The following is a 26,290-nucleotide window of genomic DNA, read 5'->3' as shown; positions in this document are numbered from 1 at the left end:
ATCATATATTGTTTTAAAATTTTTAATGTTTATTTTTGAGAGACAGAGTATGAGCAAGGGAGGGGCAGAGAGAAAGGGAGACACAGAATCCCAAGCAGGCTCCAGGCTCCGAGCTGTCAGCACAGAGCATGATGCAGAGCTCAAACCCACAAACCACGAGATCATGACCTGAGCCGAAGTCAAAGGCTTACCCGACTGAGCCACCCGGGCGCCCCTACTCACATTATTTTAATTTTTTTAATGTTTATTTTTTTTATGTTGTATTTATTTTTGAGAGAGACAGAGAGAGAGTATGAGGGGCAGAGAGAGAGGGAGACACAGAATCTGAAGTGGGCTCCAGGCTCTGAGCTGTCAGCACAGAGCCAGATGCGGGGCTCGAACTCACAAAACCGTGAGACCATGACCTGAGCAGAAGTCGGACGCTTACCCAACTGAGCCACTCAGGTGCCCCTAATGTTTACTTATTGTTGATGTGAGGATGGCAGGAGCAGAGGATCCGAAGCAGGCTCTGTATTGACAGCAGAGAGCGCCATGTGGGGCTTGAACTCACAAACCATGAGATCAGGTCATGAGATCAGGCGTCCATGTTTTTATAATATTGCTAACCCTTAGTTTTACAATACAAATGAGTGAAATGACAAAATTATGGAGTTAGAAAAACAGAAATGGATAAGATGTTTAATATTTAATTCCATTAAGTAACATGCAAGGTTCAAAACATTCATAAGTCTGTAATCTTTCAACATAAAAGTTAATTAAGCTTCTCAAAACTGATTTCAATTTGAATGCAGCTTCATTCAAAGGAACTATGATGGTCAACTTCCACTAAAACTGAATGAATCATGTGTTCCAACCTTTTGCCCCATTACTATAGTAATTTATCATTTCTGAGATTCTAGGAATTCACAATGTTTAATGCCATCAACGGGAATATTTAATCACTTTAAACTGATAAAAGCTATCAAGCGAAGATATGACGATATGCTACCAGAATCCTTTCAACTCCATTCTGAAGGGTCGAGTCAAAATTCCTGAAAACTAGCATCCTTTCTACAGAAGGGAGAGTGCAGTTTATCCACAACACAAACTTCTTCTTTACTCCAAATTACAGACCTACTAAGATTTTGTCTATTCCCTTCAAAACTACATGCCATTCTTTCAACAAAATGCTATGCAACCATGACAAATGATTTAGACTGACACCTACAGACATGGCGATCTCTCTACAGCATATTGTTGAATGAAAAAGCATATTGTAGAATAACAAGTATAATGATCTCATTTTAATAAAAATACACACATTCACAGGCAGGCAAAAAAAAAAGACTAGAAAGATACATACCACAACAATGAATGTAGCCAAGTTAGGTGAGAGGCAAAATTTTTGAGTGTTTATATGTTCTGGATTATCTGGAATTTTTTTCAATAGCCAAGTAAATACTAGTTTGATAATCAGGGAAAATTCTGTTTTCATCTGCTGGTCAGGCCAAAAAACACCTGCTTGCTTTTGTCTCAAAAAGCTGCAGGTCAGAATCTCTCTATTTAGAGTCCAAGGAGAAGGCATTTTTGAGCCACTGACTATTCAATCACTGACAACCATTGATACCTTCAGTGCTTAACTTGTCCAGGTTAAAAAAAAAAAAAAAAACCAGAAAAGAAAAGAAAAAAAGAATACAGTGCGCTTAAGGAAAAAAAAATCTAAAGAGCTAAAGGAACCACCATTAAAAACCCTTTCAGAAAAAAGCTGCCAACTACAAATAGCAGCCCTTAAATTTTGTCTATTTGAAGTTGCCTTTTCCCGTTCTATGGAAAAGAAATAGACACTTCACCAAAAACTGGGTACTTCCATAGACTCAGAGATCCCTCCTGGGAAATTTTTTGGCTATGCTTGTACCTTCCAAAGCAACTTACATGGTGGAGAGACAGAACAGTTCTAATCTAGACAATAAGTCAAAACCTTTCTTTCATATAATCAAAGATTAGTTTTGCCTTAGTATCTTTTCAATCAGAGTCATACAATACACGCATATCCTAGGCACTGGCCAGATAACTCCAATTTTACCTGATGGCTATACAGACACTGTCAAAACCCATTGGAAACTACTGAATACTTTAACAACATTGAAGGGAATTGCTAAATAAGTTAGTCTGGAGTTTCTTTCCCTATTACTGTATCAAGTTAAGATTCACAGAACATTATAAAACTAAACGTTCATGTTCCACAGGAATTCTTCACAGGATTATGTTTTACGTTAGCCTCTGGTTTTGAATCACTGCTAACAAAAACATCTATAGGAAAAGAACTCTGGTATCTTCTGCAAAAGCTAAGATATTCTCCACCATGTCATACATCACTTACATGGAGCCACATGTAAATTCCTTTTTGATTTTATCACTAGGAAAGAGCTGCTTTTATTAGACAATAAGATATACACAATTTGTACTTTTACTTCAGTTTTCATCTCATCTGCCAGGAGGCTCAGATATAAATCACAAAACTTGACTTAGCCTAGGTCTCTGGCGTATCTTTTGTAGATCTAATACAGAATTATACTATATACGTGGTTCACCAAACTGCTTCAAAATCAGGCATAAGACAGCTTATTGCCAGTGCTGAGAATTTAAATCAAAAGGCACAATTCTGTATAGATGCCCTTGCCACATCAACAAGCCATAAAGTACTTAAATGAGAACAAATGCCACCAACTTATTAAACCTAATTTTCAAATTAGAAGGCTGAGATAAACGAGGATGGCCAAAAGTAAGTAAATTAAATAATAACAAATAAATAAGTCATTTCTGATGAAGAAGATAATTTAAAAATATACAGGTTTTCCCTAAGGGAAAAGTTTTTAAAAATTTAAGTTTGGTTAATTTTACTTACCGTGCCTTTTCAAAATTAATAGGGTATTTATAGTTATAACAAAAAGACTTACATACCTTATGTAAACAAGTGTCCACTACCCAATTGCACACATTTTCCAGGTCATCAGATACCTCAAGCCTAGATTTAACAAATTCACAGAGCTCCTCATTACTCATAACATCCCAGATCCCATCACAAGCCAAGATGATAAATTCATCCTCTTCTGCTCTTAAAATTTCATAAACCTCGGGCTCTGGAGAAACAAGTTGTTCTGTTGGGCCCTTGCCATCAACACACTTGTAATCATAGTCCCCCAAAGCACGAGACACTGCTAATGAACCATTAACACGCTGTATCATTACGCTGCCTCCTGCATTTTGGATTCGCTCCTTCTCCCTTGGATTGCAAGGTTTGTGATCCTGGGTGGAAAAGCAGACTTGTCCATTCCTGTACAGAACAGCACGTGAATCACCACAGTTGATAAAGTAGATATGCTTGGGTGAAATCAGGACCCCCACTGCAGTTGAACCACTTCTGTCCATTCCATTTCTGAGGTCGGAAAAGTTACGCATGTATTCATCAATTTTCAAAAAGCCAGTTCTGATGCCACTCTTGACATTTTCCACTGAGGGCTCAAGAGCAGACCCTGATTTCCCAGCTGCCCTAAAGTCTTCATTGTTAGTGATGTGTTCTAATAAATGTGTCGAGCAGTAATTTGCTACTCGAGATCCAGCGTGACCATCATAAACTGCAAAAAATGACCAGTCGTCCAAGCCGTGAGGAATACCTACAACAGCTGTGTGTGCATCTTCCATTTCCACTCTCCATCCTTGCATGCTGCTCAGGCCATAACGTAAACCATTCCCAGCACCATGAGCGTTATGTTTCTCAGTTTTGGGTTTATCCAAAAATGCACCCATGTTTAATAATGAATCTGAAAGAAAACAAAAATTGCCAAGTGTTATATGCTTCAGTCTGTGAGACAATGATCTATATTCTATTCTATTCTTCACTATTCTATCTATTCTCTACTAACTCCTATCTCGTATATTTTTCAGTGTTATCTGAATTTACTGGAACAACAAAAAAGAAACCAAGAAAATTTCCCCACATATCCTTATTTTAGAACGGCGGTTTCTCAATCGTAGCACATTAGAATCATCAGACCAATTAAATCAGAACCTCTAGGGGTAGGACCCAGATATCAGTAATTTTTTGAAGCCTCTCCGGTGATTTATATGTGCAGTACATTGAGAATCACTGTTCCAGGAGAAAGGAAAACAAAGAAACAAACCCTGGCTAAGTTTTCTTAAACATGCAACTAAGATCACCCTGGAGTTCATATAGAAGTTCAGACTGGTGTGGCATTTTTTCCAATAGATTAAGGTACTAAAGTATGCGACTGTATTTCAGAAAGACTTCTAAAGGCATGTATTATGTTTTCCCCCAGTGATCCTGACAACCTCAAAATTCAATTGAAACATAAAATCTCCATTCTACAAACATCTGATTTTATCAAAGCTTTACTGTGTATCAAAAGAAAACCTTTACCTGGGATTCTGGCAAAAACAATAAAACAACACAACTTTAATGATGTGCTACAGAACATACTTACTGTTGTCGAGTTTTGTAAGCATGGAGTAGCATTAGGACAACTTTCACTAAGTGCTGACTGACAAAAGACTTAAAATTCATAGACAGTACTACTAGGTAGTGCTAAGGTAAGTACTACTGTGCATCGCCCTCCCTCCTGACTTTACTATTATTTTAGAATAAAGCTTTTCCAATTTCCAAGGACTTGGACTAGAGTAGTGGTTCTCCAAGTAAGCGTGGAGATGCCCTGTCAGTTTCCTACCTACAATCCTGGCCCTAACACTCGTTAGCTGTGTGACCGTAAGCTTCTTAGTCACTTCTACCTCAAATTCCTGCTCTGAATTAGTCACTTGCACCCCTCCTACCTCCCCTCTGTCAAATGGGATAACAAGAGTACCTACACTTCACAGGGTTGCAGTGAAGAATGAGTTAATGTAGTGTGCTTAGAACAGTACTTGAAAAATAGTCAAACCATAAAATGTTTGCTGTTATTTGCTCAAAATGCAGATTCCGTAGCTCATCCACACACCCAAAGATTTTTTTTTTCAGGACATCTTAGATAGGGACATTCAAAAGAGCATGCTAGCAACTGAAGAATCACATTTTGAAAGACACCAGTCCAGATCAACTGTCTTTTTTTTCTAAGTTTATTTATTTACGTATTTAGTTATGGGGGGGGGGGGAGGGGGGGAGACAGGGAGAGAGAGAGAGAGAGAGAGAGAGAGAGAGAGGGAGAGAGAGAGAGAATCCAAAGCAGTCTGAGCTTGTCAGCACAGAGCCCAATTCAGGGATAGACCTCACAAGCCGTGAGATCATGATCTGAGCCAAAATAGTCAATGATTAACCGACTGAACCACCCAGGCGTCCCTAGATAACTTACAGCTATGAAAATCTTTTTCATATCTTTTTCAGCTATGCCCATTAACCTAACTTTACAATAAAATTTTATCTCTATTTCTAAAATTCCAATGAACCACCATATATAATATTTATAAATTACACAATTTTACAATTTTTCATGAGTTATAGAATACTATACTAACAAATTACAAATATAAATATTTAAAAAAGGAATTCTGAAAGGTAAGATTCAAAAAACATAAAAATTATTTTCCATTCAAGTATACAAAATTATATTCTGTATTAACAGCAATGTAATACAATGTTTATTTTTTAATGCACTGGTTTAAAACTGTGACACAACAATCTGAAAGCCTACTTCTAAGTACATTTTTACTTAGATTCTTGTTTTTAAATGTTTAAGAGAAAGTGAGTGCCCATGTGAGTGGGGGGGAGGGGCAGACAGAGAGGAGAGAGAGGGAGGGAGAGAATCCCAAGCAGGCTCTGAGCTGCCAGAGTGAGCCCTACTCAGGACTTGATCTCATGAACCATGAGATCATGACCTGAGCCGAAATCAAGAGTCAGACGCTTAAGCCGACAAAACCATCCAGGTGCACCTAGATTCTTGTTTTTAATTGCTATTTCAGCTGAGAAAGACAACTTAGATCATACCTAAATGCAAATTAACTGAATTATTGACTATTTATCAAACCACTTTTCTTTTTTTCTTTAGATTTAACTTTTTAAAATTATTTTAAGGCTTTTATTTATTTTTAGTAATCTCTATACCCAATATGGGATTTGAACTCACAACCTCGAAATCAAGTTGCACATATTTCTGACTAAGCCAGCCAGGTGCCCCTACTTTTAAATTTTTTTAAAGTCATCTCTGTTCCTAATATGGGGCTCAAGCCCATGACTCAAGATCAAGAGCTGCAGGCTCCAGCTACTAAGCCAGCCAGGCACCCCTCAAACCACTTTTCAAGCCCATCTATCAATTATGGGGGGAAAAAAAGTGCTGTCATTTCCATCATCTTGATGTTCTTGCAATTAAGGTGCTACTGTTTTACACTTCAACAAATAGATTCAAAATTCATAAGAACTCCTCATTTTGAAGATTAAAACAATAGTTGGGAAATTTCTATTTCCAAATCTGTTTTTAGGAATAAAGAAAGGAGGGAAGGAAGAAGGGGTCTTCGATAGAAAGTTACAGGGAACATTAAGAACCAAACAGCGCCTGGAAGGCTGACTTGGAAAATCATCAAAGAAGCCCTGTCCCAAACAAAGGAGCCAAACACTGAAATTTACACCAAGAACAGCCTTGCTTCTGTGCTGCTGCTGCTCTCACTCCAATGATTCCTACCTGCTGTCTCCCTCTCAAAGTCACTTCCTCAAGATTCAAAGTCCAGGAAATGAGTATCTGACAGAGCTTAGGTCACCAGTACACCTATTGGCTTTGTCAGGAACTGCATTCTTCTGCAAACTGGTCATTTTTTAATTCCAAATTGCTATTTTAAAGTTGAGGTTGTCCCCTGGGGCACCTGGGTGACTCCATCAGCTGGGCGTCCAACTCTCTGCTCAGAGCATGATCTCACAGTTCGTGAGTTCGAGCCCCAAGTCAGGCTCTCTGCTGTTAGCGCAGAGCCCTCTTCGGATCCTCTGTCCTCCTCTCTCTCTGTCCCTCCCCCGCTCACACTCTCTCTCAAAAATAAATAAACATTAAAGTTGGGGTTGTCCTTCAGTGATTTAGTTTTTTAAACATGAAATATCATACATATGAGTTTATATAATGTACACATATAGCTAAAGAGTAAAAAAATGAACACCTATGTCCCCACTATACAATTTAAGAAATAACACATTACCAAGATCACTGAAGTTTCCTATTATCCTGAGTATTACCATTGTATCCCTTGTATTTTAACCATGTGACGTGCAATTGTTTAGTTTTACATGTTTGACATTATACATTGATGTGAAATACAGTAGGTGTTGCTCTACTATTTTTATCATTTGTTTGGCCCACCACTAGATTTCTGAGATCCATCCACACCGATGCAGAGCTATTATCCATTCTACTATCGATGAATATTTGAGTTACTTCTCATTTTTTAGAACTATAAAACAATGCTGTTGTGAATAATCTTTTTTTAAATTTTTTTAAGTTTATTTATTTATTTTGAGAGAGACAGAGACAGCATGAGTGGGGGGGAAGGGCAGAGAGAGAGAGAGAGAGAGAGAGAGAGAGAGAGGGAAAGAGAGAATCCCAAGCAGGCTCTGTACTGCCAGCACAGAGACTGATGCAGGGCTTGAACTCATGAAACTGCAAGCTCATTAAGAGCAGGCTGCTTACCCGACTGAGCCACCCAGGCATCTCTGCTGTGAACGCTCTTGATGCCAATGTAGGAGTTTTCCTAGAACATATACCACAATTCCCAAGTACTTAAAGTATGCAAATTTGGCAGTTACTATACATGACCTTTTTTTCCAACAAAAATCACAAAACAAACCATTATATTTCCAAACTAAATTTATCCCCCAAATGCTTATTTATTTGGTAACACTACCTTCTTTAAAATAGATACCTTCTTGGGGCACCTGGGTGGCTCAGTCGGTTGAGCGACCGACTTTGGCTCAGGTCATGATCTCACAGTTTGTGAGTTCGAGCCCCACGTTGGGCTCTGTGCTGACAGCTCAGAGCCTGGAGCCTGCTTCAGATTCTGTGTCTCTCCCTCTCTCTGCCCCTCCCCTGCTCATGCTCTGTGTCTCTCAATGATAAATAAATGTTAAAAAAATTAAAAAAAATAAAATAAAATAGATACCTTCTTGGTAAGTAACCTTTATCTTGAATGGGAACATTAAAGTATGTGTTTCTTTTATCTAAAAATATCTGCATATGGCCGACTTCGGCTCAGGTCATGATCTCTTGGTCCGTGAGTTTGAGCCCTGCATCGGGCTCTGTGCTGACAGCTCAGAGCCTGGAGCCTGTTTCAGATTGTGTCTCCCTCTCTCTGACCATCCCCTGTTCATGCTGTCTATTCCTGTCTCAAAAATAAATAAAACATTAAAAAAAAATTTTTTTTTAATATCTGCATACTGCTGAGGAATTAGCAACTCCTATTTTAAGTTCTACTGTTCTTCAGAAGCAAAGAACTTTGCTATGAGATAATCGGCAAACTTCTATGCAATAAAATGTCTGTCTTGGTTACTTCTCATTTATAAGCACTGTCAATAACTTACTATCGTTTAAAGTTAAAGGTCTTGTTTCTATCAAATTAACTACACTGATGACACACTAACCACTCCTTATAAACTCCTGGTTCAATTTCTTTGCTGTGGAAATTTACCTAGGAATGATGCAGTGAACGATTTTTACCTTATGTGACTACAATTTTTCTTCCATAAAAGGTGGTCTTTATTAAAGAAAACATTTACTGTTGAAAATACACATTTGCCTAGCATCTCTCTGCTTTTGTTATTCATCCCCATTATTACTGAAACACAAGTCAGCAAACACTAAGGGGAAGAAGGTATGTTACGACACCTATATTTTAATCAACTGCAAAGCAAACCTTCCACAACATATAATTGTTCTGATACTGGTTTCTTCAAATCAGCACTGTATACTAGGCATGTTTCAAAGGCATTTGATGGCAAAGGAATGCATTTTAATTTTTTGCCATATGTTCCATGTTATTTCAGTCATTTTGACCAAGACAAATAAAACAAGTGTTTCTCCTGTGATATGGATTTCTGTCGTTTACTGTTCAACAAGAAACCTCAAAGGGCCTTGTAAACGTTTATAATTGGGTGAAATTTTGTACTCTGTTTTTGGTTGTTGTTAAATTTTTTTTTATGTTTTTAAATTTTTGACAGAGAGACAGAGTGTGAGCAGGGGAGGGGTAGAGAGAGGGTGACACAGAATCTGAAGCAGGCTCCAGGCTCTGAGCGGTCAGGCTCAAACTTGAGAACCACGAGATCATGACCTGAGCGGAAGTCGGCTGCTTAAGTGACTGAACCACCCAGGCGCCCCCAAATTTTGTACTCTTATTGCATGTTGTATGGCTTTATCAAACATCTCTGAAAAAAAAATCACAAAGTTTTTGTTTGTTTTTTATTTTAGAGACAGTGAGCGAGTGCACACAAGTGGGGAAGAGGGGAAAAGGGAGAGACAGAATCCCAAGCAGGCTCCACACTCAGCGCAGAGCCCAACTTGGGGCTTGATTCCACGACCCTGAGACCATGACTGGAGCCCAAATCAAGAGTCAGACGCTCACCCACTGAGCCACACAGGCGCCCTCATAAAGGTTTTCGACACTCAGAATGCCTAATTTTTAAATGTCTTGCTAATTTCTTGTGATTTCATGCTATCGTCTAGCTACATGTCAAGTAACACTGCACACACAGGCAAGGTACAGTTTCAACAATAGAGATCTACTCTTCAAACAATCTTTTTTGACAATCTCAAATTTTTTGTAGTTGGCATTTCACATCTGATTATAGCATGGTTTTTACCGCATAATGAGAGATCATACTGGAATTAGGAGTTCTAACATTTTTTATGTGTATGCCTGTGTGTGCTTTATTATAATCAATCAATCTGATTTTTTGATAGGAGTCTTTTATAGTCATTTACTCACTTTTTGAAGACAGCTTCATTAAAACCTGACCATATGGAAATCAACATAAATACATGTAAACTTCACTGGGATACCACGACGACAAATACAGGTCAGAAAGTGAAAATTCCTCCCTTCCTTAGGATCTCTCACCAGCCCAATTTGACATACTAACAGCATGGGAAGCCAGTGTCAATCACTGTATTAAATGCAATTTGCCTTTTTCAAGATGAAAGGTAATAAACAGAAGTTGTAAGTTTTAAAAAATTAATACTAATGGCTTGTTCTACATACCTATGTTTAGAAACCAGTGATATATACAACTCTGTGGGCCACAGAGTTTTTACAAGAATGTCTACACAGAAAGCATTACCTAAAAACAACACATTTGTCCTTTTCCACTGCCTTCTTTGAGAAAAATACATTAGTGAACCCAGAGCAGCCCAGTATGGTAATTGTACTATGAAATAAGAATCTGAGAAATAATATTCTAAAAGGGGTTCTCAGACCTGGAAAACTGGGGACTCCTTGTCTTTTTTTATTTAAGTTATTTGCTTAAATCACTTTAAGTGATCACATTTTAATTTTTCTTAATTTTAATTTATTACTTTTTTAAAGGAAACTCCAAGCCCAACGTGGGGTTCTAACTCACAACCTAGATATCAAGACTCACATACTCTACAGACTGAGTCACCAAGGTGCTCCAAGTAATCACATTTTTAAAATTACCTAAAAGATTGCACATGTGTTTATATAATATGTAGCATTCAAGTCTGGGATAACCCTACAATTTCTCATTAATAATCAGTGCATAAAATACAGCAATAAATTATACATACTTTTAATGTATCTGTCAAAAGAATACTTTAACTTTGTTCAATTAATTTAAAATTACCTAATAGTACAATAGTTACTCATTCAAATATTTTCTTCCCCCCTCCTATTTTTTTAAGTGGACTACCCCTAACGTGGGACTCCAATTCATGACCCCAAGACCAACAGTTGCATGCTCTACATATTGAGCCAGAAAGGCGCCCCTCATTCAAGTATCTTCTCAGTACCTACTGCATGCCAGGCACTGTATTAGGTACTAGGAATAAGATGTCCCCTTCCCTAGAGGAACTTATAGTCTAGTGGAAGATAAAGACAAGCGCACAGATCAAGAAGGCACACTGTGATATAGGGTACAAGGAGATAAACAGAGATATGCTAACAGGAGGTGTCAAAGACAGCCTTATATATTTAAAACTTTTCCAAAGTGGGGCACCTAGGTGGCTCAGTCAGTTGAGCATCCAACTCTTGATTTTGGTTCAGGTCATGATCTTACAGTCACAAGGTGGAACCCAGTGACAGACTCCTCACTGTACACGAAGCCACCTTAAGATTCTCTCTTTCCCTCTCCCCACTTCCCCTCCCCAGCTCTCACAGGCATGTGCGCTCTATTTCTCGCTCAATAAAAATAACAATAGGGGCGCCTGGGTGGCTCAGTCGGTTAAGCCTCCAACTCCAGCTCAGGTCACGATCTCAAGGTTCGTGGGTTGGGCCCCGGGTTGGGCTCTGTGCTGACAGCTCAGAGCCTGGAGCCTGCTTCGGATTCTGTGTCTCCCTCTCTCTCTGCCCCTCTCCTCCTCACGCTCTCTCTCTCTCTCTCTCTCTCAAAAATAAATAAATGTAAAAAATTTAAAAAAAAATTAAATTTTAAAAATTAAATTAAAATGGGGTTTAAAAAAATCCCCCCCAAAAAAGCCAAAGGTGAGACCTAAATGACGGAAGTGGGAGAAGGCATTAGCCAGCACAAACACCAAAAGAAGGGCAAGAGCACAGTTTGGTATAGCTGGTATGTATGTATGTGTACTATATGTACACTATATGTACTATATGTATGTATGTGTGAGTCTATACGTGAGCATTTCAAGGCACAAAGCAGCAGCACTGAAATCCTAAGAATAACATTATTTCCCACTGAAATGTCCATTATCTACTTAGAATCGTGGATTTGAGAACTCAAAACCATGCGAACCTCTTCTTGCCTGAGAAGGTAGCAAACCCATCTGATAATTGTGCTTTTCGGTGTGAAGAACATATCTGGGGGAAAGGTCTAGAGGTCCTAAAATTTAGGAGAGTTTCTACAGTTTACATTCTTCTATAGAATAAGCCTCCACATAAAAAAAAAAAAATTGATACCTTTGAGTTTGCTTACAAACCCACTCTAAAAGGGAGGAAGGGTAGGGGGGTAGACAACCTTCACATATAATAAGTCAAATTTCATTGACAAGAGACTTTGAAGGGCTGTTCAAATACTCCCAATGAAATATTACTACAACGTTCAAACAGATCAAATACATGCAAATACACATAGTCAAAATGTACTCACACTACTCATCACCAGATAATTAAAACAGTTGCAAAACTGAATTTCAGGTTCCTTTTTTCTTTTTTTAATATCTATTTAAGTAATCTCTACACCCAACACAGAGCTCAAACTCTTGACCTCGAGATCAAGAGTCAAATGTTCTTCTAACGGAGCCAGCCAGGGCCCCTTAGGTTCCTTTTTTTCTAAACCCTTCTTTAGTTCATTCAAAATCATCTCTACTCCTTAGATCAAATGGATCCATAGGACAGAGGCTTTTTCCTCTCTTTTCTCTTAACCATGTCTAGGGACTAGAACGTCATCCAAAGAGGGGCACACTTACTTCAAAGCTGCCCTCAGTTTATAATCAAGCCCAAATATATTTCACATTTATAAACAAAACTGACAGCACAGTAGGAAACACTTAATAATAGGTCATCAAAGAATATACCTTCAGTTTTTCAAATAACAACTTATAAAAGGGAAGGAAAAAAAACACATATCGCACTAAACGTTTGCAGTAACTGACTAGAGTTACTAGAGTAACTACAGCCTCAATTCAAAAGCAGGACTATTTTATCTACCATAATTTGGGCACTAAATTATTTTCAAATCGTGCCTCCCCACGCCCTCAATTATCCTCCACCTATGCAAAGCTACATTCTTCCAAAAATGTCAGATGTGGGTCTCACCTCTTCCAGAAATCCTTTCTCTGAGGTGCTCTATCTACTAAACTTCATTTTTTTTAACTTTTTTTAATTTTTTAATTTTTTTTATTTTTGAGACAGAGAGAGACAGAGCATGAACGGGGGAGGGGCAGAGAGAGAGGGAGACACAGAATCGGAAGCAGGCTCCAGGCTCCGAGCCATCAGCCCAGAGCCCGACGCGGGGCTCGAACTCACGGACCGCGAGATCGTGACCTGAACTGAAGTCGGACGCTCAACCGACTGAGCCACCCAGGCGCCCCTCTACTAAACTTCATTAACAGTAAATGCTACTTTCCCATCCATTTAGTGCATGCTACTCTGCATAATCAATGGCCCCTCTGTGTATACCTCCTATTTCCCCCAAATAGTATGTTTATTTCCCTGCAAAAACAAGTACTGAATAAATGCTAGATTTTTTTAAAAATTAGTTTGAGAGAAGTGATTTTACAAAGCAACACTTCCATTCCCAATAAGTGATAAATGTTATGTGGCCTTTACCATGGGCCATATTCTCCCTCATAAGTGAAGTAGATTTCATGAAGGACAAAGACAAGCCTTTGTATTACACTGAAAAGATAAAGGCCTTAAACAAAAAACCCCTGAACTTGTCACTCCAGTGTCCTAGAAGAGCCTCATTCTGTCAGAGAAAAAATTTCCAAGGAGGACAGCATCCAGGTATGGGATCTAGGGTAATGAATGCCAAAATGGTGCCCACCACATTAAGTCAATCCAGGAATTGTATCTTTGAATGAAACTGTGCATTCCAGAAGACAAGGCATCGATTAAATTGTATTTTTGGTTATTGTACTAGATGTTTATTTTCCTTTGGATTTCCTCTATCTTTAATATAGCTTAAAAGTTCTTACTTATCTCAATGATCTTATGTCAAATTAAGGGGGGAAAGACTCACACACATGTTCTAGAGAGGGCTTTGAACTCAAACTGAATGCTCTCTGCCTCCCTTAAGTCAGTAATAATAAAGGGCAGTAGTAATAAGGGATAGTCTCCCAAAAGTGATAGAGACATTGGCTTAAGCAAGGAGCTGGGAATGAAAATTCTGGCCACTCCTACCTGCTTGGACCAGTTTTGTTTTTAAAGAATGGTTTACTCATACATGATAGTCATTAAGTCATTTTAACTATTAACCAGTTCATTTCACAGTATCATCTATAAACTTGGCCATGGAAATTTTCTCACATGAATTATAAAAACATCTATTAGAACAGATTATTATGACCAAGGGCCATATTTCATTGAGATAATCTGGGAAAGCTTCATGCCACACAAAGTCTAGAAAACAAACTACATTTTTACAAATCTAAATCTGAAGAGACTAAACGAAATGGTCCCAGAAGAACCAAGAAATCTGTAGTGCTTAGAAGAATATCTTCTGATAATAAGAGCATACTAACTTGCATCTAAAATAACAAATACATTCAGTAAACATACCATCTTAAGACAACTAACTGTGGGAAACAAGGAACCAAATGCTAAACATTGGGTTTGATTCTTGGCTCTACCAAGTATCTGTTTTCCTAGGGATGGGGGAAGCTGTACAAAACAATATCAAGCATTTCTTCCTGTTCTGAAATTCTGTGTGGTTAGAGTCTGACTAGTAAGTAAACTACCAACTGCTGACAACAAATATAAAATTATAGGACACTGTGAGACTAAAATACAGTGAACAGGGGATAGTACAGTACCAGTGAGCAAGTCGGTATTTCATTTGCAATATCAGATAAATACAAGTAAAGTGAAATACAGTAAGTAAATAAACTAAAGATTTTAAAAAGATTTCTCGTTTTCTTTTTTTTTTTTTTTCAACGTTTTATTTTTTTATTTTTGGGACAGAGAGAGACAGAGCATGAACGGGGGAGGGGCAGAGAGAGAGGGAGACACAGAATCGGAAACAGGCTCCAGGCTCTGAGCCATCAGCCCAGAGCCCGACGCGGGGCTCGAACTCACGGACCGCGAGATCGTGACCTGGCTGAAGTCGGACGCTTAACCGACTGCGCCACCCAGGCGCCCCAAGATTTCTCGTTTTCTGAATGAAAGTTGGAGAACTTCGGCTTATTGCCCAAGGCTCCCAAAATGATAGCAAATATATCCTCTTCTCCAACTTGAAAAAAACAAAACCTCAAGTCAAGCATGTTCTCCCCTATGATATTTTACAGACTACTCCAAACAAAAGTATTTATCGGGGCACGGGGGTGGCTCAGTCAGTTAAGCGGCTGAATTCAGCTCAGGTCATGATCTCATGGTTCCTGAGTTCAAGCCCCGCGTCCAGCCTTGTGTTGACAGCTCAGAACCTGGAGCCTGTTTCAGATTGTGTCTGCCTGTCTCTCTGCCCCTCCCCCGCCCATACTCTTGTCTGTCTCCCTCTCTCAAGAATAAATATTTTTTAAAAGCATATTTAAAAAAGAAAGTACCACCTTTCTGAACTCGTAGAAGTAGTGTCACGCACAAGGCAATTAACTGTATACTGCTTTATGGCAATCCTTGTATTAAACGGTAACATTTATATCATTCCAAATGTATCTATGTCAAATGATACCAAGTTTCCATTTCAACTTTCTAGTCAAACCAAAAGCAGGCTTCTTACTGAAATTTACGATTAAGCAGAACCAATCTTGTTATATTTTCATTATTCACCCAATTTGGATTTTACCTTTTTTTTTTTTTTTTTTTTTAAGGACGGTGTCAGTAATTTGGCATGGTTATCTCTTTAAGAAGTTTAGTTTTACACTTTATGTAAAGAAAGCCAATGCTTCTCCACATTGCTGGCACTGTCCGCCTTGAAGAATGACTGCTGACTAAATAAACAGAAGGGAATAACATTTTGGTAGAAAACATCTCTGAATTCCTCTCAACTATAAGGGACTTTTTTTTTTAAAATTTTTTAACGTTTATTTATTTTTGAGACAGGGAGAGACAGCATGAACGGGGGAGGGTCAGAGAGAGAGGGAGACACAGAATCTGAAATGGGCTCCAGGCTCTGAGCTGTCAGCACAGAGCCTGACGCGGGGCTCGAACTCACGGACCGCAAGATCATGACCTGAGCAGAAGTCGGATGCTTAACCGACTGAGCCACCCAGGCACCCCTATAAGGGACTTTTAAATCCGTGAAGATAAAGTTAGCGAGAGTGAAGTCAACAGCAACCACGCTGTGAAGCCGGGGAAGCAGCAGAACCAAGACTCTGACTTAGTGGAATGCTAAGTTAAATGCTAGGCTAGGGGCGCCTGGGTGGCGCAGTCGTTAAGCGTCCGACTTCAGCCAGGTCACGATCTCACGGTCCGAGAGTTCGAGCCCCACGTCGGGCTCTGGGCTGATGGCTCAGAGCCTGGAGCCTGTTTCCGATTCTGTGTCTCCCTCTCTCTCTGCCCCTCCCCCGTTCATGCTCTGTCTCTCTCTGTCCCAAAAATAAATAAACGTTGAAAAAAAAAATTTAAAAAAATAAATAAATAAATGCTAGGCTAATTGTGAGCAAACAAGGACCCTAGTTTAAACTGCAGCGTGGAAGTACTGCAGGCAGTGGGGGTGAAACCGGGACTAACAAGAGGACTGATGGAAAGTCTAGTGAAGCAGCAGGTGCACTTCCCAGAATTCTCCTCTGTGGGTCTGCGCAGCCGAATGAAGGAGTAGCATCCCCTCGCCCCAGAAAGAGATGGAAGTTTATTTCTGAAGAAGGCAAAACAGAACTTTTGAAGAGGAGAACACCAGGCTGAGATTAGGGCTGGAAACTAGCCTTAAAATGTAAAATTAAGTAGAAGTTTACATATTTATTGTTTGATACACTAGCTTTTTTCAGACACTCAGTTCCCCAAATGCTGGCAATCAAATGTATACCCTCTAATAAAAGAGGCTTATTTATACTCTTTAGAATCTCACTAGCTCTACAGGAAAAGATCTAAGGTACTGACATTGGAGGTTACTCAAAAAGCTAGATCAAATTCACCCCACAGCAATCCCACAGCCAACCAATCCCATGGACAGGCACAAAGCTTCCAACCATCTATTCAACGTCCATTTTAAAATATAAGCAGACAGTCCATGGCCAAACATCAGTGAATTTTCCTAATGGAAGAGGGGCCAACACAAGCAGAAAAGGGCAGCTTGGAAAAGAAAAGCCTAGAAAGGGATTAGGTTGGGCAAAGAAAAGTTAATCACAGGAGGAGGAGGAAGGAAGCACGCAACCAAACTCCTTTCAGAAAGGTCAGAGATTTTGATTCCATGGAATAACCGGATGTTATTAAAAGGAAAAATAAAACAGAGGACTAAAAGAGCTCCTGTAAAGTGAAAACATAATCACAGAAGAGAAAACTGGGAAAATGAAAGTTGAGAGACATTCCCAGAAATTAGAGCACAAGACAGATGGTACAACAGGAGAGGATTGGCCTAGGAGTTTCAAGAGCCAAAAAACGGAGTAAGAGAACACAGGAAATTGAAATGCAGGCACACCTTGGAGATACCGCAGGTTTGGTTGCAGATGACTGCAACAAAGCAAGTATCGCAATGAAGCTAGAAAGTGAAATTTTTTTGGTATCCAGTGCACATAAAAATTATGTTTATACTGTACAGTAGTCTATTAAGTGTGCAATAGCAGTATGTGTAAAAAAAAAAATGTATACACCTAAATTAAAAAATACTTTAGGGGCACCTGGGTGGCTCAGTCGGTTAAAGCGTTCAACTCTCGGTTTCGGCTCAGGTCATATCTCACAGACTGTGAGGAGCCTGTTTGGGATTCTCTCTCTCCCTCTCTCTCTCTGCCCCTCACCTCCTCTCTTCCTCCTTCCCTCCCCCCTCCCCTCAAAATGAATAAACATTAAAAAAAAAACTTTATTACTGGGGCGCCTGGGTGGCTCAGTTGGTTGAGCATCCAACTTTGCCTCAGGTCACAAATCTCATTGAGCCACACACTGGACTCACTGCTGTCAGCACAGAACCCGCTTTGGATCCTCTGTCCCCCTCTCTCTGCCCCTGCCCCACTTGCACGCATGCGCATGCTCTCTCTCTCTCTCAAATAAACATTTAAAAAACTACTTCATTGCAAAAAACTGCTAACCATTATCTGAGCTCTCAGTGAGTCACAATCACTGATCATAGATCACCATAATAATTATTATAATAATAATAATGGAAAAGCTTGAAATATTGCAAGAATTACCAATATGTGACAGACACAAAGTGAGCAAATGCTGCCCCCAAAATGGTGCTGAGATTTGCAGGGTGGCCACAAACCTTCAATATGTAAAAACCGCAGTATCTGTGAAGCTCGATAAAATGAGGTATGCCTGCTGTTCCTAAAACATAAGAAAACTTCCACACTGAAGTTTGAATGAACTCCAGCTCATTCCATGTCCACACATGAATTTCAAAACTGAAAAAGCCCACTCTGTGACAAGCACAATGGATGGAAACATATTTACAGAGGCACATTACCAAAACCTTCAGAACACTGGAGATAGGCAGGTATACGAGCCTACAGCTATCAGAAAGAGGTTTAATTCAAAAATTGAAGGATCAGAATGCCACTGGTCTCAACTGGAGGCTGAATTAGCAATTAGAACATCAAACAAAATGTATTAATGCCAACAAAACAAGAAACTGTGCAGGGAATAAAAAGCAATCCTATTTTAGAAAAGAATAAAGAAGAATGAGGGAGTATGTGTATGTGTTATGGTTAGGGTAGTGGAATTGAAAGAGCTAGATTTCATCTACAGTAATGGGACAGATAATTCCCAGAACTGGAAAAAAAATAATCAAATAGCACATTAGAGATTTAAAGATAAATTCCAAAAGAATCAACTGTTTAAAATGTTTTTAAACAGTTTTAAACAGTTTTAAAACTGTTTAAAGTTTAAAATGGTTGGTTCTGGAGAATCTTCTCCAAGAAGAGGAGCTCACAGAACTGTTTGGTTCTTCAAACCATGTAAATGCTTATTTTAATTAAAAAAAAAAAAAAAAAACTGAAGAAGCATAAAGTAGAACAATAGCACACTATGAAATAAGAAACTGCAATTCAGATCATAAATTAATTTGCCTAATAAAGAGACATAAAAATGTCTCATTAGGGCTTAGTATCCAAAATATATACACAACTTACACAACTCAATACCAATAAAACAATCCACTTAAAAAATGGACAGAGGACCTGAACAGAGCTTTTTCCAACAGGCACATGAAAATCGTCAGGGAATTGCAAATCAAAATCACAATATCACCTCACACCAGTTAAAATGGCTAGAATCAAAAAGACAAGAGGGGCACCTGGCTGGCTCAGTCTGAAGAGCATGTGACTCTTGATCTCAGGGTTGTGACTTCAAGTCCCACATTGGGTATAGAGATTACTAAATAAATAAATAAATGCGCTATGATACTACAGGTTTCTTTAAAAACAAAAAAAAGACAAGAAACAAGTGTTGGTGAAGATGTGGAGAAAAAGAAAACCTTGTACACTGTTGGTGGGAATAGAAATTGGTGCAACCACTGTGGAAAACAGTGTGGACCTTGCTTAAAACATTAGACATAGAAATACCATATGATCCAGTAATTTCACTACCGAATACTTACCCAAAGAAAACAAAAACACTAATTTGAAAAGATACGTGCGGGGCGCCTGGGTGGCTCAGTCAGTTGAGCGTGCAACTTCGGCTCAGATCGTGATCTCACCAGTCGTGGGTTCGAGCCCCACATCGGGCTCTGTGCTGACAGCTCAGAGCCTGGAGCCTGCTTCAGATTCTGTGTCTCCCTCTCTCTCTGCTCCTCCCCTGCTCAGGCTCTGTCTCTCTCAAAAATAAATGTCGAAAAGAGATGTGCACCCCTATGTTTACTGTAGCTTTATTTACAATAGTCAAGATATGGAAGCAGCCCAGTGTCTATCAATAGATGAATGGATAAAGAAGATAGGGGTGTGTATATACGTACACACACACACACACACAATCATACACACACATACACACACACGTGCACGCACACTAGAATATTACTCAGCCTTAAAAAAGAATGAAATCTCACCATCTGCAACAACATGGATGGGCCTAGAGGCACCAAATGAAATAAATCAGAGAAAGACAAATACCACATTGTTTCACTTAAACAAAATAAAACAAAACAGAGTCTTAAATACAGAGAACAAACCAACCAGTGGTTGCCAAGGGAAGGTGGGTGAGAGGATGGACAAAATCAATAAAAAGGATTAAGAGGTACAAACTTCCAACTCTAAAAATAAGTCACGGAGTAGAAAAATACAGCATAGAAAATATAGTCAGTAATACTGTAATAATGTTGTATGGTCACAGATGGTGACTACACTTATCGTGGTGAGGGAGGAGTAATAGAACTGTCAAATCCATCAACTGTCAAAGTCAGATGTTATGCACCTGAAACTAGTAACGTTGTGTGTCAACTTAATTTTTGAAAATCCCATAAATCAGTAAGAAAATAATCAAAAACACTGATAGAAAAATGGACCAAAAGAACCCCACAAATGGATCTTAAACTATGCCCAACCTCACATTCATGAGAGAATGAAAATTAAAACTACACTGAGATATCATTTTTCATGTATGAGATTGGCAAACACCAAAGGTTTGGTAATCATTCTCTTGACAAGATTATGCAGAAACATATTCACATTGCTAGTACCAACAGACTGGTACTATCTCAGTGGAGGGCAATTTAATAAAATTGATCAAAAATTACACTTGCACCTACTCTGACCAAATTCTAAAAACTTACCTACAGGTTTATGTACAAAATGACTATTCACTGCAGCACTGTAAGCAAAAGTAAAATACATGAAACAATCTTAGTATCATTCATTTGGGAATTATTTTATTTAATAAGATGAATCATGATACACATTCCATAACAAAATATGCTGAAATATACCCTACGATTCTTTTAAAAGGAATATACACACATGCACATGTGTATATCTGTTTGTTTCTGCAAGCATACACAGAACACAGGGAACTGTGGGGAAGAGAAAACAAGAGGTTGGAAGGCAGGGATGAAAAGGACGCTCTCTATTATATGCTACGTTGTATCCTTTCCATTTTATTTATTTTTTTAGGTTTATTTATTTTGAAACAGTGAGAGAGAGCACATGAGCAAGGGAGGGACAGAGAGAGGCAGAGAGAGAGAATCCCAAGCAGGCCCCATTCCATCAGCTCGGAGCTCAATGCAGAGGAGCCCCACACAGAGCCCGACTTGGGGCTCAATCTCACAAACCGTGAGATATGACATGAACCAAAATCAAGAGTTGGACACTTAACTGAGTCACTCAGGCGCCCCTATGCCCTTTTCATTTTAAAATATATAAATGTAGGGGCACCTGGGTGGCTCAGTCGGTTAAGCGTCCGACTTCAGCTCAGGTCATGATCTCGCTGTTCGCGAGTTCGAGTCCCGTGTTGGGCTCTGTGCTGACAGTTCAGAGCCTGGGGCCTGCTTTGGATTCTGTGTCTCCCTCTCTCTGCTCTTTCCCCACTCAAGGTCTCTCTCCTTCGAAAATAAATAAACATTAAAAAAATTTTTTTAAACATATAAGTGTAATAAAATTAAATTTCTTGAATTTAATGCCATTAAATGAACATTATTTCAACTAGGAAAATTCCTTTACAGTGAATCTTCTTTTAGCAATCAAAGCTCTAATCCATAAAAATCTAAGCCATTTATAGGGGCACGTGGGTGGCTCAGTCAGATAAATGCCCGACTTCAGCTCAAGCCATGATCTTGTAGTTTGTAAGTTTGAGCCCTGTGTCAGGCTCTGTGCTGACAGCCCATAGCCTGGAGCCTGCTTCAGGTTTTGTGTCTCCCTTTCTGTCTGCCCCTCTCCCACTCACTCATACTGTCTCTCTCACACACACAAAACAAACATGAAAATAAAGTTTAAAACCATTATAAATATTGATATATTAGTACCCAAAGGTTTTTTCTCTGCAAATCAAAGGAATGATCATCCACACTGACAGAATGAACTCATTGGTGAGTCCTACTATTAAAAAGAATAAATAAGAAGCATGAATACTACACTCAATGCATGACGAAAACTGAGGTGTAATGGTGTCGATTAAGACAGCATCAAGCTGCTAAAGGATATCATAAATTCATAAAGAAATGCATATACCAAACAGAGGGAAAAATTGTTTTCTCGAAAGAATTTAGAACAAGGGCAAATATTTGGTGCTGCTATGCTGTATATACAAGTATCAAATTCTACCTAAATGAATTGCACTTCTGTATGAGATCAAATGAAAACAAAATTCTCATGGTGCATTTTGTAATTTTATAGAAATAAGATTAACATATATTTCACCAGACACGAATATAAAAGCTATCCTATGAGACATGTTAGCAGAAATCCAGTATTTCTGATAACCCTTTCAAGACATTTCTTCAGTTTAGGACTGCAGTATAATATTCTGAAAGCATTTGAAACAAACCCATTAATGCAGATTTCAGCTAGCAACATACAGCTACTGGAAAACACAAAACAATTTTTCTACATTTTCACAATTGTAGAAAACAAAACATTTACAGATACCCCTGAGGAAAAACAAAAATTACAAAGATGCAATTAAAGACTAGAATTGCATCTTATACAGGGGTTAGTGTATAAACTCAGCAGATGGCTGACATTATGTAGAATCAAAATTACCTTTGCAAACCTGTTAAAATAATAAACACTAACCTTTATATAGGCTTTTTAATATGACCAGGCACTGAATCTACATTAATTTCATCTATATCATTCAATTCATTTAATCTCTTCAACAACCTTATGAGGCAGACATTATGGTCCTCATTTTATAGAAGGGCACTGAGTCACAGAATGGCTTAGTAACTTGTCCAAGGTAAGGAACCCAGGTTGTCCAAATTGTAACCCAGTCTGTCCTGACTCCAGAGTCCGTGCTCTTAACCACCATCCCAACATACAACAGTCAATATTAAAAGTATACCTGGTTTGTTCTCGAGTTGAAACAAATCTGTTTCTTCACATCAACAAAAATATCTGAATGTCATAACCTTGATTCTGCTTTCTCTCTCACACAGTATTCTGAATCATTAATAAATCCCATCAATTCAGGGCGCCTGGGTGGCTCAGTCGGTTGAGTGTCTGACTTCAGCTCAGGTCATGATCTCATGCGTGATTCGTGAGTTTGAGCCCCACGACGGGTTTTGTGCTGACAGCTCAGAGCCTGGAGACTGCTTCAGATTCTGTCTCCATCTCTCTGCCCCTCCCCTGCTCTCACACACACACACACACACACACACACATACACACACACACACACACACACACAGACACACACACTCTCTCTCTCTTTCTCTCTCTCTCTAATATAAAATAAAACATAAAAAAAAAAAAAACAACCTTAAAAAAATCCCATCAATTCTATCCCCCAATATAGCCCAAATCAGTCCCTATCTCTCCATCTGTAGCTGCACCAGCCTGGCTGAAGTCATCATCATCCCTTGCCTGGACTACTACAATAACCTCTTAACTAGTGGTTCCACTTTTGACTCCCTATAATTCATTCTCCAGGGTGATCTTTCTTAAATGTAATGAAATCACGTCACTCTTGCCTCCCACTGAATTAAGAAGAAAACCCAAACTTAATACAGTACTCTACTCTCTGAGCCCTGTCAGTTCTTCAGCCTTACTTCCTGTAACTCTTCCATCATCACTTACTGCTCACTAGCCACAGTGCCCTTTTCTATTCCCCTCACTGCGTCACACTTGTTCCCCATCACTGGACTTTTGTTTTTACTGTTTTCTCTTCTTGGAATCACCCTGAATTCCACACCCCCAGTTGCATGGCTGACTCTTTCTTGACATTTAGATCTCAGCCCACCTGTCAACTCAGAGACGCTCCTGGACTACCCAATCTAAAGTAGTCTCCAAACACCATCACGGCTCGTCATACTGTGTTATTTTAGTCATAGCTTGCTGAAATTGCTTTTCGTTAAGTTCTTTATTTTTTACCCCAAAAAGAATGTAAGCTCCACAAGTAGACAAACTCTGTCTGTCTTGTTCACTGCCAAAATGACTAAAGCTACACATGGCACATAGTAAGCACCCCATAAGATATTTGTGGAATGAATGAATGAATGGCCAAGTAAGCACCAAATGGAGTAGCTGACTTGCTATAAGTAATATGCATTGCACGATGCTCACGTTATAGGTTTACTGTAGCTGAAAATGGCTGAGCCATGGTTACCAAGTCAAGCTCATTAAAGCCAGAAAACATAAATACAACAGTCTAGATTAATACAAGGTTCAATATTCTGACTTGCCGAACATATAAAGCGCTGCATTCACTAAGAACCGCGCTTCAAGAGGGACACTGACAAAACCTAAATATATCCTAAGCAGAAGAATGAGAATAGCTGCTCAAAAAGCATTTGAAGAACAAATGAAGAACATTTGAAGCTGGTACTGCTTAGACTAAAGAGGAGGTATTAAGTCCCAACAGGGTTGATGGTGGATACTGAATCCTTGCAGAGGAAGAAAAGGCTTATTCATTTGTTCCAGAGGACAGATCCAGAATCAACGGACGAAAGACAGGTGTCTCGTTAACATTAACACAGTTTCAAAAAGATTATGTTATTTATTAGGGATACAGAAAGAAAGGAGGCAATTGAGTTGAAAATTGAGAATTCAGTTTACGTGCACTCCCACCCACCCCTGCACCAAGGATTTTTTTTAAAAAGGCACCTATTTGAAGATGTTACCTGTTTATAAATACATGGAAACCAAGATGTATCGTCATCTTGGCGTCTACTGCAACATAAAAATGTCAGTGTCTTTTCCAAGCTGAAGTCAGAAAAGACTATAGAGAGAAGAGCAAATAAAGAAGGAGAGAGAACTGAGAAACAAAATAAAAGTTGTGATCTCCACTTAAATGATTATCACTAAGACTACTTACCAAAAAAGTAAACAACACAAAGAAAAACAAAAATATTTGTACTCTTGTTTTACAATGTAAAATTTATACATATAACATATACAAAAATTAAAATGGTTGCTATTGGACTGATAATGTTATGAGGGCTCAACACAATTAAAAAATACTATCTTAATGTCCATACTGTTGAAGTAGGGTGACCGGTAAAGGAGGGCTCAATATATACTATTATTTCTACCTTCATGTAGGTCTGAAATTTTCTGTAACCAAATTTTTACAAACTAGTTTCATGCTGTCTCCCTAGGGTCGACCAAAATTAAGACCACTTCTTCCCCAACAACCACACTTGGGATACTGGTGACTGTAATGAAATTTAAATTGCAGGACATGCAGAGGAAAAGCTGCCAAAACAATTTCATTCTCCCTTTATTCCTTCATAATTACAAATGCCAGAAACTACCCACACTTAGACTAACCCTAAGCCAAAGGTAAGAACCTTCAAGGGTCTCACTAGCATGAGGGGGCAGATGGCAAAGACTTCTGGTCAGAAACCAAGCCCCTTCAGGGATAACCAGGTGACCAATCTTAGAGGGTTAATGGTCCTCTCACCTCTTATTATTTTAATTAATTTTTGCTCCAGAGACTCATTAGAACAAGTAATCAAAATGTGGGCATCTCATTTGAGGCGCTAAGGAATAAGCGACTACATCCATGGGGCTCATCCTGTTGCCGGCACTGTTTTGAACGTTTCACAAACATTCTACCCTTTAGAAGAACAAATATCAGAAAAGCAAACAACTGTCAAAGAGACCTTCAACCCCAAATCTTTAGACATAGCAAATTATAAAATTTCAACCACAGACATTCAGCTACTGCAAAATTTCCCCTCTCCTTTCTACAGCTGGCACACTATTTAAAAGGTGGGGGGGGGGGGGGGGCACATGGACATTGGCAAGCCTTGCTCAGGACAGCACAATCTGCCAATCCCATCTGCCTCCTATCAGAAGGATGAGGTCGTGTCAGAGATGCCTCAGGCCCATGCAACAAAATCTTTCCCAAGGATTTCTGGAGACTAGCATGTTGCTCTTTTGACTAAAGGTAACACAGAATAATAAACTTGCTATTTTTTCGTGAGGTCTACATGCCAGACATTAAATGACAAGAGGTACATGCACCGTAGCATTTAAATCAAATAATGATTTAGTAAAGGTCATACAATTAATGTTCCTAGTCTACCACTGGGAAAATTGAGATCCCTAGTATAACCACACAACACAAATGGCAAGTCAGAATTCATACCAAAGTAGACTGGCTCAAAGCTTGCATTCTTAGACTCTAGGCTTAAGTGATTAACATATTAAAAACTTGTCTGCTGGGGCACCTGGGTGGCTCAGTCGGTTGA

The 26,290-nt window shown here is 39.0% G+C and overlaps 1 protein-coding gene across 10 annotated transcripts in view; it reads right to left on the bottom strand.

The window, feature by feature from the left end:
• PPM1B (protein phosphatase, Mg2+/Mn2+ dependent 1B) overlaps window positions 1-26,290 on the bottom strand; it is a 92,594-nt gene that overhangs the window by 32,564 nt on the left and 33,740 nt on the right. For 9 of the 10 annotated variants that reach the window (XM_003983935.5, XM_019827129.3, XM_045054158.1 and 6 more), the window contains one exon: window positions 2,941-3,800. In XM_003983935.5, the coding sequence (XP_003983984.1) occupies window positions 2,941-3,786 (846 nt within the window). In that variant the 5' untranslated portion in view covers window positions 3,787-3,800. Of the gene's footprint in view, window positions 1-2,940; window positions 3,801-26,290 lie in introns of those variants that run through there. The other variant, XM_045054163.1, reaches the window with a different exon arrangement.

The sequence above is a fragment of the Felis catus genome, chromosome A3, assembly GCF_018350175.1.
Source record: "Felis catus isolate Fca126 chromosome A3, F.catus_Fca126_mat1.0, whole genome shotgun sequence".
Lineage (NCBI taxonomy): Eukaryota > Metazoa > Chordata > Mammalia > Carnivora > Felidae > Felis > Felis catus.
This window is presented reverse-complemented; position numbering and strand designations above follow the sequence as displayed.